Genomic DNA, 19,704 nt, shown 5'->3' on the forward strand with positions numbered 1-19,704 from the left:
TAGATTTTCACAGCCTTTGAAGTTATTTGTTCTGTAAATTGCAGACTTTATGTACACTTACCAGTATTAGCGGTGTGGTATGTTTTGTAATATTCTGAAAAACTTCACTGCAAAACAATGCTATAAGAATAAAGTGCCTATTGAAAAAATGGTTGAGAACTGCATTTTGAAATGTGTTTATTTAAAAAGTATAGTCTTCCTTGATCACCTATTATTCTCTGGTTCCTACTGTAGTGTGCTTTTTTATTATTAAAGTTAATTCTGCACAAGAATCCTTGCTTTCTGTAACCTGCTACATAATGCAATACTTTATTTTGCATAATATGACCAGTGGCCCATGGAAAGATGGAGGCAAGTACTTGCCTGAAGTCCTGGGTACTGAAAACACCACAATCTCCCCGCTATGTTCAGAGGAACACAAACCCTGGTTAAGTGCCAAGACCCCTGAAATTTCTTGCTACCGCTCAGCAGGGATTGGAGTAACAGTAGAAATGGGATGGATAGATTAGGCACAGCAAGACAGACTAAGGACCTGGTCAAGTTCACTGTGCATCTCAAAATTGTATCACTGTCTGACGCGGGGCGCAAAATGGTTAATTCTATCCTGGTTGCCTCCTTGGTTTCTAAGGCTGATGATGAGTACGTTGTCAACAGTTTTGGTGACTTGTATTGTTTATTGTCAAGGGCCTTTACAGTTCACATCACATAGTATAAACTATCACACAATTAAGTGTAGAGCATCCTTATTATCAACAATGTGTTATTGTACATTATGGAGGGTGTGCTGGTTTGTATATGTTAAATGATAAGAGGAGGGAGCGGCCATGAGGTGGAGTTCAGAAGTTCAGAAGCAGGGCAGGGCGTGGAAAGGAGTTGAAAGGGCGTTTGATAAACTTCAGTTCACTTGCTTTGGGTTTGAAACAGCTGATTTCAGGTACTACCTGTCAGAAATGGCTTGGTTTCTTTTGAGTAACAATAATAGCTCTGTAACACACAGAGTGGCCCTCTATGCATTGGCTGCAAAAAATATCAGGAAAACGCATTTAGATAAAATCCCTGTAAATTGTTGTGGTGACTGAGAGCTTTACTCTGAAATCAAGCTAGATTTAAGCTTGTTGATGTCTTTGGCACCTTCTCTCTCTTACATCATTGATGTCGGCTTATATTATGAATGAATGTTCTGTATTAGTTCATTAGCCCTATCGCCACAAGTTTAGTCAGCTGAACAATAAACTTATGAACTAGAAACTACTGCAGATGGGTGCAATACGGCAGCATCAAGGGACGCGTCCTGAATCAACTAATAAAACTCCAATCCCACCCTGAGGGATATAAATACATAAAATAACAAGAACAAAACAATGCTTGCAGAATGCACCTGTCCTGCAATAAACATGGGTCTGGAAGATGTCCCCCTCCTTTTCCGCTTTCTCTTCGCCTTTGACCCCTTCGCTTTCTCCTCCCTTCCCTCCCTCCCTCCCTGAACTCTGCAGCAGGCCGCTGCGAGTCGCCAGCGTCATCCAGCTTTTTGCGGCAATCTTTACGCTGGGGTCTTGGGCAGAGAGAGAGAGAGATAGATGGATTGGGGTGGAGCGCAGCGGAGAGATAAGGCTGGACGGTCAAAGCCAGGGAAGCCCTTTCCCCGGTGACGCAGCGCCTCGGGGGAGTTCTGTCCGGAGCTGGGCGTTCTGATTGCGCCTCCTCTCCCCCGCGGGCGGCCAACCAGAGGCGGAGGAGGAGGCGCCGCCGCCGCGAAGAGGATGTAGCGGGATCCGCGGAGGGGGACTCCAGGGGGCCGCAGGGCGCGCGCAAGGGAGGTTCCGCGTTGCGCACGGCTTCTGTCTGGCGAGCCCGCCCTGATGGAGGATCCCGTTAGCTCGGCGCTGCTGGCGGCTGCCGGGCTGCTGCTGGCGCTGTGGTGGCTGCTGAGCCGCCGCCGCCGGCTGCTGCAGGGGCTCCCGCCGGGTCCCAAGCCGTGGCCTTTGGTGGGCAACTTCGCCTTCGCCTTGGTGCGCAACCCGCTGGTGCGCAAGCGGCTTCTGAACATGGTCCGGCAGAAGCAGCTCCCCAAAGGCGAAGGCGGCGCCGGGAGGGAGCAGCAACCACAGCAGCAGAACCCCCCGCATCTGCTGCTCACCGCCCTGGCCAAGATCTACGGCAGCATCTTCAGCCTCTTCGTGGGCAGCCGGCCGCTCATCATACTCAGCGACTTCGAGGCCGTGCGGGACGCCCTGGTCAACCAGGCCGAGGTCTTCAGCGACCGGCCCAGCGTGCCTCTAGTGGCCCTCATCTCCAAGAGGAAAGGTAAGGCAAAGAGGGCGGCGTGGGGAAGGGGTCAGATCCGCAAAGGGGCAATTTGGCAGCCCTTCCCCAGGGTCGTGGGTTTGGGGCCCAGGTCAGGCAAAAGAGGCCTGCATTGCAGGGGGTGGGGACCCTTCTAACTCCCCAATTCTCTGATTCTATGACTCCTGGCAGCTGCATACGTTGGCCCGTGAAGCGGAATGGCAGCAGCCGGGTGAATGTGGCACCTGTGGCTGGGGTATATAACTTGAATAATAATAAAAACCCAAGAAGGAAGTCCTATTAGGATTATTGAGTGGCAGGCCCAGCTGCAGGGCTCCCTTGGAGTGCCAGGCCCCGGGCATGACAGTTGGGCGACATGCCGTGATGAAGAGGTCAAGGAGGGAGTGAAATACGTCTTTGATTGAGGGGCTTGATGAGACTATTTCTTAGGATTAACAGGGTGCTTTGCATATATTGCCATAAGCCAGATGTTCTTGGGCTTCAACTCCCATCTCTCACTGCTGGGAGCTGTGTTCTATAACATCTGGAGGGCACCAGGTTGGCAAAGGCTACTTGAAGCAATGCAGCTAAGCTCCCTGAACATGGTGGGACGTATTTCCTAATATTTCCACTGTCCTGCAGTAATCCTTCCAACAGCCCTGTAAGGTAGGCTAACATTATTGTTGGACTGTGCTATGTGGTTTGCCTAAGACTCTGTTGCGAGGAAAACCAGCAGACTTTCAGGACTGGATTACCACAATGTGCTCTATGTTGGGCTTCTGTCACACTTGATCCAGAAGCTGCAGTTAGTGCAGGATGCGGCAGCTCAATTGCTGACAGGAGTGAGACCTTGTGAGCACATAGCACCTGCACTCAGAGATCTGCACTAGTTGCCGGTATATAAGAATGTTGGAATTGTGATAATTACTTTGCAGTTATTCAGGAGGCAGTAGAGTTCTAAAGTGGAAGAGACCGAGGAAGCGTCTATGGATGTACATAAAATATTCAGCAAAATACAGAACCCTATAGATCTAATTTTACTCTGGCCATCTGTTGGCGATGCTCATATAAGTGGGAATTGCCAATTTCGCTGGCATCAATCCCTGTAGCACTGGGGTTGCAAACCTTTCTTGGGCCTGTGAGCCCATTTGCAAACTGTCATGGGCATCCCCCACAAAAAACACACAACCAAGCACGCACTGTACCCTATTCTGTTGGTAGTGAATCTTAGAATCCAAGAATTGTATAGTTAGAAAGGGACCCCAAAGGTCCAACCCCTTGCAATACAGGAATCTCAGCATGCAGTTCCTCATCCAGTTTGAAACCTTACCGGATCCTGCTTAGCTTTGCAAATGTGCTAACGGTTTTATTGCTGCAGCAATAAAGTTTAACAGGAGATAGCTGAGTACTTAACTTCTCAGATCGTTGACAGTTCTTTAGTAAGAGTAAGATAAGTTACTTCATAGAGGCCTCTGGTGATGCTGCTGGCGGCATCTTTTCTGCATTGACACATGTAGTTGTTTCCAGCACTTCTTTGCCAGCGACACCTGTGTGTTGAAAGCTGCAGACTGTTGTAGCTGATTGCATATGCAGATTTTCTGTTGCCTTTCAGGTTTCCCATATAACCTGCTGCAAAGGGAAACCACAGGCACCTGTTGTTGAATACTGTGGTATAATATGACAGGGGTGAGAGAGATACGTTTGTGAGTTCTATCCCTATTCAGGATTCTTCTTTCTAACCAAGGTCACTTTGCCATGTGATGCTGTGTTTGTTTTTGCAGCTTCCCTGTCAGTCTAAAATAGTTGGAGAGGAGCACCAGATAACTCTGCAATCTCCCAATTCTGCCCAAACAATTCACTTGGACTTGTAAGAAGCGCTGCGGATAAATGTAGTTTCCAAATACACTAACAGGGATTATTGTACAGTCAGCAAACACACACATACACCCCCGCTGTGTAGTCAGGAGTTGTAATTTCGACAGTTTTTGGAAGTTCCCCGCCAAAGTTTCTAGCAGGATGAAAGTAGAGTTTGAAAATATTGAGGCAGTTCTTTAAATGGCTGAGATGAAGAGACAGTTTGCTCCTCGTCTGCATTCTGTTCCTTTATCCCTTGCTTGCCTTCTGTTGCCCATTTTCATAGTTTCTCTGCTAATTTTGCAAAAAAATAAACAAACATAAACTTCCCCTAAAGTTCCAAATTAATATTGTGCAACTCTTTTGTATAATCAGACATGTCCGAATTTGGTTCTCCTGGGCAAAGAATAATAGTCTTCTGAAACATAGTCAATTCTTGGTTGTGCAAGTCCAAAAAACAGCAGCTCTGCCTTCTCAGGTAGCCCAACATCTAGCCTGTTAAGCACCATAGCAGCTTTCAGAGATTTGTACAAGGAGCAAAGGAATTTAGAGTAGCTCTCAGTAGCTGCTTCAAAAAACGATGCTGCAAAGCTAACATGACTAGAAGCATTTGCCTTTTAACATGGGATCCATTCCTCTTGTCACCGAGACATTTATACTAAGGAAATTTTACACTTAGAGGTTTTTGAGCAGAGGTTGGATCATGGATGCTTTAGCTGAGATTCCTGAATTGTAGGGTGTTGGACTAGATGACCCTGGGAGCCCCCCTTCCGACTCTACAATTCTATGAAATTACATAAAAGTATGTTGCTTTGAAGTAAGCAGAATGTGATTCCAGCATGTGTCTTAAATTAAGGGCCTTATCTAATTAAAAGGCCCTCTTCTCCCATTGCCACTCTGCTCCCTACTGATTGGAGGGATGGTATCGGGAAGGGCTCTGAGGAAGGCAGGTTGATGTGGGAGATGGTGTTCCTTCAAAAGTCCAGGTCTCAAGCTGTATACAGCTAGGGTTTGAGAGCCAGTGTGGTGTAGTGGTTAAGAGTGATAGACTCGTAATCTGGTGAACCGGGTTCGCGTCCCCGCTCCTCCACATGCAGCTGCTGGGTGACCTTGGGCTAGTCACACTTCTCTGAAGTCTCTCAGCCCCACTCACCTCACAGAGTGTTTTTTATGGGGGAGGAAGGGAAAGGAGAATGTTAGCCACTTTGAGACTTCTTCAGGTAGTGATAAAGTGGGATATCAAATCCAAACTCCTCCTCTTCTTCTTTGCATATATTATATGCATATATTATGTTATATTTGCATATATTCTGTGCATATATTAGTGAAGATAACATACAGAAATGAATTATATTTTGTGTATATTAAGCAAAGTTGCATATAAACATAGGTATAACAGGATAAATTTGTGCTAAAATGCTGGTGGATTTTTTTAAATAAAAAAATTGCAAACTGATGTGGAAATGTGGAGAACTGAAGACTGGAAAAATGAGAAACCAGGAGAAGCTGAAATTTGCAGATTCACCCATACCTAATCATAAGTGATACCTCTTCAGCAGCTTACTGATAAAGGGGTCGGTGTGGTGTAATGGGACCCCTTGTGGCATTTTCAGCTGGGGCAACCAAATTCATACCCTTGCTTGGTCTCAAAGCCAATTGAGCAAGTTGATATCTTGGCAACAGTGCAACTACAGTTTCATCACAAGTAGATGTGAAGATATGGTACCCTGATAAAGGTACCCCTGCCCGACAGGGCCAGTCGTGACCGACTCTAGGGTTGCACGCTCATCTCGCTCAAGAGGCCGGGAGCCAGCGCTGTCCGGAGACACTTCCGGGTCACGTGGCCAGCGTGACGAAGCTGCATCTGGCAAGCCAGCACCAGTGCCGCACACGGAAACGCTGTTTACCTTCCCGCTATAAAGCGGTCCCTATTTATCTACCGTATTTTTCGCTCTATAACACGCACCTGACCATAACGCGCACATCGTTTTTAGAGGAGGAAAACAAGGGAAAAAACATTCTGAATGAAACAGTGGATGTATCATTTTTGTGCTTCATGCTGTGGCCACAGACATGTAATCTGATGGTGAATTTGGGGTGACCCAATGCAAAGATCCTGAGGATCCATGTGGATCCATGCTTTTTAACCACGTTTTTGCACCGTTGCAGCCCCAGGCAACAGTGGGTGCATGATTTTTGGGGGGCAGGCTCTAGCCATGGACATGCTATGTGATCTGATGGTGAATTTGGGGTGACCCAATGCAAAGATCCTGAGGATCCATGTGGATCCATGCTTTTTAATCACATTTTTACACCATTGCAGCCCCAGGCAACAGTGGGTGTGTGATTTTTGGGGGGCAGGCTGTAGCCATGGACATGCTATGTGATCTGATGGTGAATTTGGGGTGACCCAATGCAAAGATCCTGAGGATCCATGTGGATCCATGCTTTTTAACCACGTTTTAGCACCATTGCAGCCCCAGGCAACAGTGGGTGCGTTATTTTGGGGGGGGGTAGGCTGTAGCCATGGACATGCTATGTGATCTGATGGTGAATTTGGGGTGACCCAATGCAAAGATTCTGAGGATCCATGTGGATCCATGCTTTTTAACCACGTTTTTGCACCATTGCAGCCCCAGGCAACAGTGGGTGCGTGATTTTTTGGGTGCTGTAGCCATGGACATGCTATGTGATCTGATGGTGAATTTGGGGTGACCCAATGCAAAGATCCTGAGGATCCATGTGGATCTATGCTTTGTAACCACATTTTAAGTGGGGAGGGAAGGAAAAACAAAGAAGGGAAAAGGAGCATGAGAGGGGTGTGCAGAGAAGCAGCTGGCTAAGAATGCAGGAGAGGGATTTAACGGGAGGGAGGAAAGAAAGGCAAAAGTTTCCCCCCACCCAAGCACCCAAACCAGCCAGCTCTCTCTCTCTCTCTCTCTCTCTCTCTCTCTCTCCCCCCCCCCCACCTGCATGTTGCCTGCTAGTCCCTAGACGCAGCACCGGAGCACAGAGAGGAATTAGAAGGAACTGCTTTCCCCTCTGCTTGCCTGGAGGGGAGGGGCTTTCCCTGCTCTTTGTTCCGTTTGAGCAAACACAGCAACGAAACAGAGGAGGGTGGGCAGTAAGACCCTGAGGCAGAATGCAGGAAAGCAGCCACTTCCTCTTTTCAGGTTTCCCTTCTCCGTGACTCGCGATTTGATTTTTGTCTGAGTTTTTGGCTCCAGGGACCACACATTCGCTCCATAACACGCACAGACATTTCCCCTTCCTTTTTAGGAGAAAAAAATCTGCGTGTTATAGAGGGAAAAATACGGTACTTGCACTTAGGGGTGCTTTCGAATTGCTAGGTTGGCAGGAGTTGGGCCCGAACGACGGGAGCTCACCCCACTGCGGGGATTCGAACCGCCGACCTTACGATCAGCAAGTCCTAGGCACTGAGGTTTTACTCTCAGCGCCACCCGCGTTCCTATGGTACCCTGATAACTTGTTATCAAAACAGTGTGTAAATAATACTATTATGCAAGTTTGGACGTGAACATTGGAGTCAGAGCTTGCCCAATCCACAGTCCTGAACCATTTCACTTTGTACCCTCAATGCATCCTTGAACCCTGATCCTGCTTCTTGCTTGCCTAGATGGAGGATGAATATGTTCCAATGTACGTGTCTGAACCCACATGTGTGCCCAGCGTTCATGTGTATTCATGCACACACTACCAAGAGCTTTAGGGACTTTTGCTAGCGTTAAGGCGTGTGTTTGTCATGAATATGTGTTTACCCTTCACTTTATGCCCACAAGAAGTTCTTGCATAAAATAAATAAAGATTTATTTTATGGTTTATTACATGAAATGAAAGGGACGGAATATATAAATGCTGCTTGAGACAGCAAAATTGCAACTTAAGCAGGCAGCAAATCCTACAGTACAATCACATCTGGATCTAAAGAGTGAAAGAATCTCAAAAGCATACTGAAAGTGAGTGTGGCAATTTTGCTGCAGAACCCCTACTACTAGGCAAGGCAAGAAATACCAGTCCTGTAGTGAAGCATGGTGTCAGGCTGGTCCTTGAGAGCATAGAGTGAAAAGGGGTCCATGTTGGAGCTTTGAGAACTAACAGCCATTGAAAATCTAGGGCTTAAATACTATTTTCAGCCAATGTATTCTAATGGAGAAGGGAAGGGGGTCTTTGAGATGAGAAGTTTTTATAATTCCAATAACTCTGGTTGTTCTGTTGCCTCTTCCTGTAATTTTCTATTTTCCATTTTGTATTTTTTTTCTGCTTAATTGAATATAATCCTAGTGAGTAATGACTAAACTGGCTATCCTTGTTTGTTTCTTGTCTTACCGTTATGTTGTTATTGCCTAGGTGGAAACCATTCTTTAACCGGAGTTGTTGTTTAAATTTTGCTGGTAACTAGATCCAATTATCATCATCAACAACAGCAACAACAACAACAACATGTGGTTATCTTTACACAAAGTATTAGAATCACATAATCATCGAGTTGGAAGGTACCCAGAGCATCATCTTGTCCATCCTCCTGCTGCACATTGAGGAAAAGATTTCTGCATTGCAGAGGGTTGGACTAGATGACCCTTGTGGTTTCATCCAACTCTGCAATTCTACGATGCTATGATTCAATGAACTTTTTCATAAACCACTCTGAGGTTTTGGGGTTGTTGTTTTTTACAATCAAGCAGTGTGTAAATATTATGGAATATGAAATAGGTAAAGATAAAGGACCCCTGGATGGTTAAGTCCAGTCAAAGGCGACTATGGACATGCAGCGCTCATCTCGCTTTCAGGCTGAGGGAGCCGGCGTTTGTCCACAGACAGCTTTCCGAGTCATGTGGTCAGCATGACTAAAATGGTTGTGGCACAACAGGACACCATGACAAGTGCCAGAGCGCATGGAAATGCCGTTTACTTTCCCTATTTATCTACTTGCACTGGCATGCTTTTGAACTGCTAGGTTGGGAGAAGCTGGGACAGAGCAACAGGAGCTCACCCTGTCCTGTGGATTCAAACCACCGACTTTCCAATCGGCAAGCCCAAGAGGCTGAGTAGTTTAGACCACAGCGCCACCCACGTCCCATGAAATGAAAACAGGGGAAAACCCAGGATTTCCTGTAGTTCGAAGCTTCAAGGTATCTTACAAACAAAACCGAAAACTCTGTTCTTGATTCCAATGTTTCCCCCCTTTCTTTTCCTCCAGGTGTGGTTTTTGCCCCTTATGGTCTGGTGTGGAAGAAACAGAGAAAGTTCTCCCATTCAACCCTCCGTCACTTTGGATTAGGAAAGCACAGCTTGGAGCCTAAAATAATCGAAGAATTCAAGTATGTGAAAGCCGAGATCCTGAAGCACGGGGACGAGAAGTTCAACCCCTTCCCCATAATTGGCAACGCCGTGGCGAACGTCATCTGCTCGATGGCGTTTAGCAGGCGATTTGACTATGACGACGCCGGCTTCAAGACCATGCTGAAGCTCATGTCTCGTGGTCTGGAGATAAGCCTGAACAGTCACATGATTCTGGTCAACATCTGCCCTTGGCTCTACTACCTCCCAATCTATCCTTTCCGAGTGCTTAGGCAGATTGAGCTGGATATCACGGCCTTCCTGAAGACCATTATCGCACAGCACCGGGAAACCCTCGATAGCCAGAATCCCCGAGACTTCATCGACATGTACCTCCTTCACGCAGATGAGGAAAGGAAGATAGACAGCGAGAGCAGCTTCACTGAAGACTACCTGTTTTTTATTATTGCGGACCTTTTCATCGCAGGCACAGACACCACATCCAATACCCTTCTCTGGAGTCTGCTTTACATGTCGCTTCACCCGCAGGAACAAAGTAAATGTCATTCTTTCTCCAGTGGCTGATTCTTAATTGGGTTTGCTCTTATTATGCAAGCTATCCATTTTGGGGGGGGTTTCCACAGCATTGTTGGGAAGAACTGGGTGTATAATAGTAGTGCTACCTCAGGTTAAGTACTTAATTCATTCCGGAGGTCCGTACTTAACCTGAATCTGTACTTAACCTGAAGCACCACTTTAGCTAATGGGGCCTCCTGCTGCCACTGCGCTGCCGGAGCATGATTTCTGTTCTCATCCTGAAGCAAAGTTCTTAACCTGAAGCACTATTTCCTGGGTTAGCGGAGTCTGTAACTTGAAGCGTATGTAACCTGAGGTACCACTGTATGGCCATAGCTGCACCCTTCTGATCAAATCTTGCATGGAAAACAATCACCCGCAACACAACAGGGAACACAGTACTTGGGTGCTGACAGGCTATCCATGGGTACTAGTCAAAATGACTCTCTAGGCACACACACACCAACACAGGGCTGCCACCCCTGTTGCTCACTCTGCTTGCCAACCACACCTCCTCACCAACCCCTTTGCTAACTCTCTTCCCTCACACCTGGGTGACCAAACCCCCCCTTGCTTTAGACTTCGCCCACATCCCCTCACAGCTTGCCCCAATCCTCACTCCCTTTTAAAGGAGGGTGGGAGGCGTTTCAGAGAGTGGTCCGGCAAACTCCTCTCTGAAGCGTCTGTCCCATTCTGTTATGTCTCACTGCGACTGTGTTTAATATAGGGCACCTCCCCCCCCTCAAACAGCTTGCCTTGGCCAGTGGCCACCTGTGCTGCTCGCTTGCCTGCCTGCCTGCTATTCTCTCATGCTACAGTGTAAAGACAGCTTTCCATTTTTATCTATCTATCTATGAGGCAGTATATACCTCTGAATTGTAGTAGCTGATGGAGGGAGCAGTTGTTCTCAGGTCTTCCTTTGGGGCTTGTTGCTATAGGCATCTGGTTGGCCATGTCAGTAGTTCAGCCTACACTCGAGTAGGACTCCGGCAGAGACACATGCCCGACTGGCATGTTCTCTCCCTCCTGGTCGATTGTTCCAGAGCTTTCTTCAGCCCGAACATCACAGCGACCGATGCCAACTGACACCGGCACATTTAGAGATCCGCAGAGTTTGTGCATCATGTGCGTGACAGACCTCAACAACTCAGCATTTTGACTAATCTACTTTATCTACATATAAACACGCACGGAGCTCTGCAACATGGCTCTCTCTCTCTCTAGCATCAGACAGCAAAGAGAAAAAGGACAAAGGACAATAGTCCCACTTCATGGAACACAGTAACACAAACATCCTGTCTCCGTCACTTCCCACTCTGTGGAGTCAAAACATATACCGCCATGTGATAGACAAAATCCCATGACTGCAATCATAGATCAAGAATTCTAACAGGCCATTGGGTGAATAGGGTCCCGAGCTAAATGAGGCTCTGGTTGGATCCAAGAGGGCTCTTATTATGTTCTTATAGGAACCCAAAACAGGGTCACTGGGGGAAAAGCAAATAGCTATGGGCATGCTTTTGTGAATCCTGAGGTATGCAAAGAGACAAAAAGCAAACTTCAAAAGGACAGCCTAAAGTTCAATGAGTACTGGACATAGAATCATTGAACTGCAGAGTTGGAAGCGACCCCAGTGGTCCTTTAGTTCAACCCATGCAATGCAGGAATTTCAGCCAAAGCATCCATGACAGATGGCCATCCAAACTTGGCTTAAAATCCTCCAAGGAAGGGGAGTCCACCACCTTCCGAGGGAGACTGTTCAGCTCTTCCCACCAGAAAGTTCTTTCTAACATTTAGTTGGAATTTCCTTTCTTGTAACTTGAATCCATTGGTTTGGGTTATACCCTCCAGAGCAGGAGAAAACAAGCTTGCTCCATCCTCCATGTGACAGATATTTGAAGATGGCCATCGTATCTCCTCTCAGTCTCTTCTTTCCCAGGCTAAACATTCCCAACTCCCTCAACCATTCCTCATAAGGCTTGGTTTCCAGACATGCTTGTTGTTTTCCCGGGAGCATGGCATTTTGAGTGTTGGTGGAAAAAGAAAAACTGGAAACCAAGGAGGAATAGCAAATTGGATTCCTTGAGACTCTAACAGCTTATAGCAGGGCTGGGAACTTGTTTGGCCTTTGAGGTATTGTTGGACTCTAACTCCCATCAGCCTCAGCCAGCATGGCCAATGATCAGGGATGATGGGAGTTGTAGCTGCAGGCAGAATTAGTGTTTCTGTGTTTTAATTCCTTTTTTTCTCCTCTGCCACAACACTCTCTAACCCACTCCCCAATTCTGTAAAAAAAAACACTGGACAGTTTCAAGTAGATGGCTGCAGATGGGGTTCATTTTAATAAGTTATTGTACATACAGAGCCATATTTTCTTATTACTGGGTTTGTATGTCTCATGGGGCAAAGACCTAGAGTATCCTTGGAATCAGGTTATATTAAATATTATATTAAATAATAGTTGGGTTATATTAAAAGTGTAAAGTTGGTTTTAATGGTCACCTAATGTTTTTAATAGGGACGTGGGTGGCGCTGTGGGTAAAAGCCTCAGCGCCTAGGGCTTGCCGATTGAAAGGCCGGCGGTTCGAATCCCCGCGGCGGGGTGCACTCCCGTTGCTCGGTCCCAGCGCCTGCCAACCTAGCAGTTTGAAAGCACCCCCGGGTGCAAGTAGATAAATAGGTACTGCTTATTGGCAGGAAGGTAAACGGCGTTTCCGTGTGCTGCGCTGGCTCGCCAGATGCAGCTTTGTCACGCTGGCCACGTGACCCGGAAGTGTCTCCGGACAGCGCTGGCCCCTGGCCTCTTTAAGTGAGAAGGGCGCACAACCCCAGAGTCTGGCAAGACTGGCCCGTACGGGCAGGGGTACCTTTACCTTTTTAATGTTTTTAATATATTCCAGCTTTTATTCATTCTCTTTCCACCCCATAGCCATTTCGATTTCTAAATCACATAGCTGTGATGAGCACCTAAAATCAGTCAATTTTACTTCTTGGAGTACATTTAAAGCTTTCTGTTTCCCAAAAGTTGATTCTCTTAGTTCCTTCCAGAAAACAGACAGCTGTGTTCTGAGTGTTTGTTAGATGCGTAGTGGCATGAATGGCAAAAGATGATGGTTGTGATGGCAGTCTGTGGTACACAAAGCTCTCTGAAAGGTGTTAATATAACCTTCACTGTAAAGACCTTTTCTAATCTTATCTAATTCACATAGTGTTCCATTTATTTTACCGTGGCTAAAGTCACTTCCAGACAATCTGTTTATTGAGCATCCATCCTGTTTAGTGTGGGCAAAGTTTGGGGGGATGTTAGGTGACATTGGCTACTTATTGAACATTTGTTCTGCTCTGTGTGCAGAATAGCTGACCTCATGTCAAGCAATTTCCATCCCATACTTTCCAGTGCATTTCCTCATCACTTTCCTTATTGCAAAAAGCCTGATTGTATGTGTGCAAGAGCCCAGCAAACTTTTACTGCACAACCTGAATTTGCTAGTATTATATGATTAAATCCCACCTGAAAATAGCAAAAATCTGGAAGTGCCCTTAAGTCAAGTATGTTTAGGATCACAGCAGTAATACTTCTGATTGTAGACACTGGAGGGCAGTGTTTGACATGCAATTAGTATTTAATTTCTTAAAAGAGAGAGGTCTGAGTGTAATCTCTCTCTCCTTCTTTTTTGGCAGCCTTGCTCGCTAATCCCAGAAGTGCATGATGCCATCATAGAAACCTAATGTAAAGTAAATAAATTGCATAAAGCCCATTTAGCTAGGGTTGCCTAATTTTGAAGAGCAAAAAGGAGGCGACTCTCATTTTAAATACCCCTACTATAAGCAGGCTATAGAAGCTGTGATATATTGCTGAGAGGGGCAGGAGAAGAGAAGAGGAAAGCCTTCATCCACCAGCTATGTCTATGTCTCATCCAGAAAGTATAGCCAGAGACATTTTGGCAAATTTAACAAAATCCACCTGGACAGAAATTTTACCCCTGAAAAAGAGGATGTGTCCTGGAAAAAGAGGACACGTGGCAACCCTAATTTAGCCATTTAGTCCCAGTGCTCATCTTACTGTCTCTTGTTTTGCACAGAAAAGGTCCAGGAAGAAATTGAGTTGGTCATTGGGCGCAATAGGCCTCCAACTCTTGCGGACAAGGCATGTATGCCCTTCACAGAAGCAACCATCATGGAAGTTCAAAGGATGACTGTGGTTGTACCTCTTTCAATTCCTCGAATGGCCTCAGAAACTACAGGTAAGTGTTTTTGATGGGCTGCTGCTCTCACGTTTTGGTACGAGTTCATTTAGCCAAAAGCTGATTTTCACATTGGAGAGAAACAAGGAAGGCTGAAATTTGAACAAGCTTTCTTTATACTAGGTCTGTCCTATCAGGTCTTTTGGTCTATCCTAGATTGGCAGCAGCTTTCCACGGTTGCCAGGGACAGGAGAGTCTGGAGTTTTACAGGCAAATTGCCCATTATCACATATTTATCTGCTTTATAGAGCAATACCAGAGCTGAAGTGAGAATGGACTGTGGTCAGGCGTAAGAGAGCCAATGTGGTGTAGTGGTTAAGAGCGGTAGTCACGTAATCTGGGGACCCGGGTTCGCGTCTCCGCTCCTCCACATGTAGCTGCTGGGTGACCTTGGGCCAGTCACACTTCTTTGAAGTCTCTCAGCCCCACTCACCTCACAGAGTGTTTGTTGTGGGGGAGGAAGGGAAAGGAGATTGTTAGCTGCTTTGAGACTCCTTCGGGTAGTGATAAAGCGGGATATCAAATCCAAACTCTTCTTAAGTGCTTGAACTGTTGTGCACCTCCAGGCATTGCACATGTAGTAGTTACTTCATTAATGAGTTGCTTTTGCAACTAGTCAAGTCACCCAGGGCTGATTTTCAGCTGCTGTAAACTGCAGCTTGGACTTTGCAGTGTTGCTTCACGGAGTGTGCTCCTCCTTTAGGTCAGATGGTATCTGTTAGCAGCTGACAAACTTAAAGCAAGCAACCCCTGTGTTTACAAAGTGCTTTGATAACAAAGGGTCTGTGTTTTTGGTAAGCTTTTCATTTTCTGTGCCCTTGGTGAGGGTTTTATTTGCCCCTTCCCGCTCCTAGAGAAGTCCACAATACCATTTTAATGGCACGTAGAAATACACAAGCGTGCATTCTCTCAGTCACGAAGCAACACTTTCCCACAAACCAAACCAACCCAAACACAAGCATTTTATGTTCCTTTGATTAATATGTCTGTGTGTAAAATCTCTCCATAAGGGTAATGCCATTTATTAATTTGTGTACCTCTCTGGTTGTGTATATGTTGTTGTTGTTGTTGTTTTAAGTGCTCCAGGGCTACACTATTCCAAAGGGCAGTATAATCATTCCAAACTTGTGGTCCGTGCACCGAGATCCCAAAATATGGGAGAATCCGGATGATTTCCACCCAGCAAGGTTTCTGGATGAAAATGGCCAGCTCATCAAAAAAGAAACATTTATTCCTTTTGGAATTGGTAATTCAACTCTGTTTGGTGTGTGTAGGGAGGGATGGGGGTGCAGATTGTGGGGACACCATCTCTTGATAGTAGGACATCTTTAAAGCAGTGTACATTAAGTATTGTATGTTCAGCATTTATGAAGGCCAGGAAAATGCTTGCTGGTCTCTCTCCTATTTATTTTTACTTTATTTTATTAGGGTTTATGTACTGCCCTTCATCATAAGATCTCAGAGCCGTTCACAGTCTATTATAGTCCATTACAGGGGAGGACAGTCTTCAGGCTTTGTTTTTGCTAAAACTCCAAGGTTTAAAGTGGTTCAAAAGTTAAAGAACAGGATTTACTTCTGAGCACATTCTAATGCTAGGAATTTGCTTTCAGTACCAGAACTGAATGGAGCTCATAGTCATTCCACACAATAGTCTGCTCCTCCTGCTGCTTTCTTCATTTCAGCAGCCTAATTTAGTTGGGAAGTTATTTTTTGTTGCAGTTGTTGCTATTGTTGGAAACCCTTCCCAGTCAAATCACCCAGAGTTCAACAGGGAGATTCTAAGCTACCTTCTGCCCATCTCTGGTCTATTAAGTTACATTTAGCTGTTTTATATGGGACAGGATCCAGCAAAACCAGTTTAGTCTGATAGTGAATAAAGAGGATTATTTTATACCATTTCTTTTCAGGAGTCTTTGTGCTTAATAAATTTGGAACTGCCTTAATGGATTTATAAAAGCCTGGTTATCATAGCGTACGTCCTGGACCTCGTAGCATTTCTTTCTTTCCTTTTTAAAAAATGGATTCCCACAGAGATTATTAATATTTATTTAAACTGTGAAGTCCCCCCCCCTTTCGTCTCTCTCACCCACTTTGCTTTCCTTTTCAGGAAAACGTGTGTGCATGGGAGAACAACTTGCCAAGATGGAGTTGTTTTTGATGTTTGTGAGCCTCCTGCAAAATTTCACGTTTCAGTTTCCCGAAGACATGGAGAAGCCATCGATGGCAGGAAGATTTGGCCTGACTTTAGCTCCACTTCCATTCAACATCATTGCCTTAAAGAGATGAAGGAACCTCAGACAAGAACACTGCATGAAGTTTGTATTACTCTTACGAAAATTCAGGGCTATATATGAAATGCACTTCAGTAACAAAATCGCCAACCCTGAGCAGGGATGGGAAACCTGCAGCCCACAGGGTACTCACAGGCTCATAAAGCACTTTCCCCTTAGCCTGTGGGCTCTTCCATTAAATGTGTTGAAACTTTTTGAATGCGGAAAAGGAATAAAAGCTAGTCTTCGAAGTTGCCGGATGACAAGTGACAACTGGTGCAGAGACTGTTAATGTCAGGCATTGAGTGGCTTTTTACATTAGCTTAGAAATGAAGGAGGAAAAACATAAAAATTCAGTTTTGCATACAACAACAGTGGGTATCTCTCTCTTATACAGGAGTCGTGACATCCTTTAAAATGGACACATTGAAGAGAGAGGTATAATAAAAACAGGATTTGCTGCGGTTTTTGCTCCTGTGGGGTGAGTCTGACTTCTATCCGCCTTCACTGTGAAAAGAGCAGCCTTACACGCCCCTGATTCAAGTCTTCAGGGTTGCCCTTCCCTCATGTTTGTTTCAGACTGATTGACTGCTTTTCTTTCTTTTAACTTTTCAAAGCATTGAGTATGCATTTGTTTCCATTAAATGTGCATTTCATCCCCTTTAATACTAAAAACATAGAAGCATTTCTGAAGTGTTGAAAACTCTAGCGGAGGTGGGTTAGTGATGTCACCATTCCAGACAATCAGTGCTGTGCCCAGCTGGTTTCTAAGAACATAAAGAAGAGTCTGCTGGCCCATCTATTCCAGCATCCTGTTCTCACAGGGGTCAACTAGGTGTCTGTGGGAAACCAGCAAGCACGATTTCAGCAGAAGAAATCTCACCTCTCCTGTGGTTTCCAGCAACTGGTATTCAGAAGCATTGCTGCCTTCAACCATGCAGAATCTTTTCCCTCTTCGTCCAAGGAGGGAGACGATCACTTCCACAGGAGGCTCACAGCTCAAATTATATGTACATCTGTAGGTACACGAGGTTTGTCTCTTGGTACCTCTGTTTATTCCTGCTAATGGGGATATGAAGGCACAAACGGTAATGCATGGATCCACACACAACAGGAAGATTTTGTGTGCGTGGTTAGCATGAATTTAGGCAATTGCATCCCTTCACTGTGCTATCTGTGTGCATCTGAAATATGGTAATTTTAAATAAGGGCCATCTAGGAAGATGGCTGGCACATAACAGTTCCCCCAGACACATGCATGTATGATGATAATAATACATGCATATCCTGGGAGGTAAAGCCATACTGCCAAAGCCTTGGGCTGGCCTTTTTGGCAGAGGATAAGCTGCTTTGATATAATCATGGAGTTCATTTCCAATTCATTACCTTGTAAAGGAAGTAGTGACTTGAGACAAACGGGGTAGGAGCTTATGAATCAACACTGTGCAGGTATGAGCTACAGAAAGCCTGCAGTGCAGAGAAACCTTTAGGAAAGGTGACTCGGACTCCTTGGGCCATTCTTAACTGGAAACTTCAATGGAAAAACTAAAATTGCACTGCTAATTTTCAGCTGACTACTGTTAAACAGCCGGAGTGTGGGCGGGGGCGACATGGCTGGCAATGCAACTGATTCTTTGTATGGCATGTAAGCCCTATTGTAATAAGGCAGCCTTTTTAATGAAGCACTTTATAATTTTGTCAGGATCCAAAGATCTGTATTTCTATATTTTAGTAGTTGTTAAGAGCCTCATGAATGATAATATATATTACATGGATTGCCTATATCTTGCTGATGTTTACCTTGCCTGCTTTATTTCTTCCCCTTTCCCCATGAAAAACAAAACAAAACGAATGCCTTGTTTAGAATTTTAGTATGGAATATATAATTGCTGTTAGAAACTAGCATTTGAGATCATTGCTGACAATTTTTAAAAGGTGCCTATCTTTCTAAATACAGCCTGAGATGTGTTTCTCAGTATGAATCTTTGTCTAAATAAACCTTTTTATTTTAAAAGCAATACTGTCTGGAAGCCGATTTTGCTTTTTAAACAGATATTTAGAGCATCTATTGTTACCTGGCTTCTTAAAGGTAAAGGTAAAGATACCCCTGCCCGTACGGGCCAGTCTTGACAGACTCTAGGGTTGTGCGCCCATCTCACTTAAGAAGCCGGGGGCCAGCACTGTCCAGAGACACTTCCGGGTCACGTGGCCAGCGTGACAAAGCTGCATCTGGCGAGCCAGCGCAGCACACGGAAACGCCGTTTACCTTCCCGCCAGTAAGCGGTCCCTATTTATCTACTTGCACCTGGGGGTTTCTTATTGGTCCCTCAAATAGATATTTTGAGTGAGTACTGTAAGTTTATGTAGCCGAAACAATACCATCACTGCACATAAGGGGAGTTATCAGAAGGCTCAGAGAAACCCTGAGATTTGCAGATACACAAAAAACAGAGGGGGGACTCTGTTTTGGAAACTGGTGAGGAGTGAATATGCTTTTTTGCAGGAGGACTGGAATTGGCGATGTGGAAAGGAGAACATGCTAGGGATCTCTTAACAAATCTCTGTTCCCATGATTCTTTCTAGGAAACCACAAACAAAGTGGTTTACAAAGTGCTGCAAAACAGATATGCCTTCAAATTATTTCTAAATCAACTATATAATTTTAAATATATGCTAACGAACTGCTGAGCTGGATCAGCTGTTGCTGTAGTGACTGGCTGGAAAAGTTGCACCCTAGCATAGGAACACAGGAAGTTGTCTTGTACCAACTTCTGCTCCATCTAGCTCAGTATTGTCTACACTGGTGGGCAGCAGCTCTCCAGAGGGTCTCTCAACTCTTCTAGGAGATCCTGGGGACTGAAACTGGGACCTTATGCACTCAAAGCAGGTGCTCTACCACTGAGCTGTGACTCTTCCCGTAATTTAGGGTACCTCAAAGGTCATAGCACACTTATTTAGCAGCTGGGATCTTGGGGGGAATGGCAGGTAATAAATTGTAATAATAATAGACAACTGGATCATCTGGCAGTGTTTAATGCAAGTGGGCACACACACAAACAGGGAATGTGTGCTGGGAATAATAATAATAATGTGTGCTGCCCTGTTTTCAAGTGGAATCCCGTTGGATGTTGTAGGAAACAAGAACGCTGGCCTGGATATAGCTTGGATGTGATCTAGAA

At 45.3% G+C, this 19,704-nt stretch overlaps 2 protein-coding genes across 3 annotated transcripts in view; both read left to right on the plus strand.

Moving 5' to 3' along the window:
- The window catches only part of RPL34 (ribosomal protein L34), a 466,563-nt gene that overhangs the window by 140,573 nt on the left and 306,286 nt on the right, over nucleotides 1-19,704 (plus strand). The gene's annotated exons all lie outside the window — the stretch shown is intronic.
- On the plus strand, nucleotides 1,544-18,543 carry CYP2U1 (cytochrome P450 family 2 subfamily U member 1). Of its 2 annotated transcripts, XM_028744099.2 has the most exons (6): nucleotides 1,544-2,304; nucleotides 9,356-9,991; nucleotides 14,094-14,255; nucleotides 15,334-15,501; nucleotides 16,363-16,570; nucleotides 16,923-18,543. In XM_028744099.2, the coding sequence occupies exons 1-5, from the start codon at nucleotides 1,860-1,862 to the stop codon at nucleotides 16,539-16,541; spliced, it is 1,590 nt and encodes a 529-aa protein (XP_028599932.2). In that variant the 5' UTR covers nucleotides 1,544-1,859; the 3' UTR covers nucleotides 16,542-16,570; nucleotides 16,923-18,543. The 2 variants fall into 2 exon arrangements, with proteins under 2 accessions (XP_028599932.2, XP_028599931.2); XM_028744098.2 differs by having other exon boundaries at nucleotides 1,545-2,304; nucleotides 16,363-18,543.

This window comes from Podarcis muralis, chromosome 9 (genome assembly GCF_964188315.1).
Source record: "Podarcis muralis chromosome 9, rPodMur119.hap1.1, whole genome shotgun sequence".
Lineage (NCBI taxonomy): Eukaryota > Metazoa > Chordata > Lepidosauria > Squamata > Lacertidae > Podarcis > Podarcis muralis.

Excerpts from the sequence above, each read along its gene's own strand:
- CYP2U1 (XM_028744099.2), top strand. The coding sequence starts at position 1,860 with ATGGAGGATCCCGTTAGCTCGGCGCTGCTGGCGGCTGCCGGGCTGCTG. Across the intron at positions 14,256-15,333 it reads AATGGCCTCAGAAACTACAG|TGCTCCAGGGCTACACTATT; the intron begins GTAAGTGTTTTT and ends TGTTGTTTTAAG. Across the intron at positions 15,502-16,362 it reads ATTTATTCCTTTTGGAATTG|GAAAACGTGTGTGCATGGGA; the intron begins GTAATTCAACTC and ends TTTCCTTTTCAG.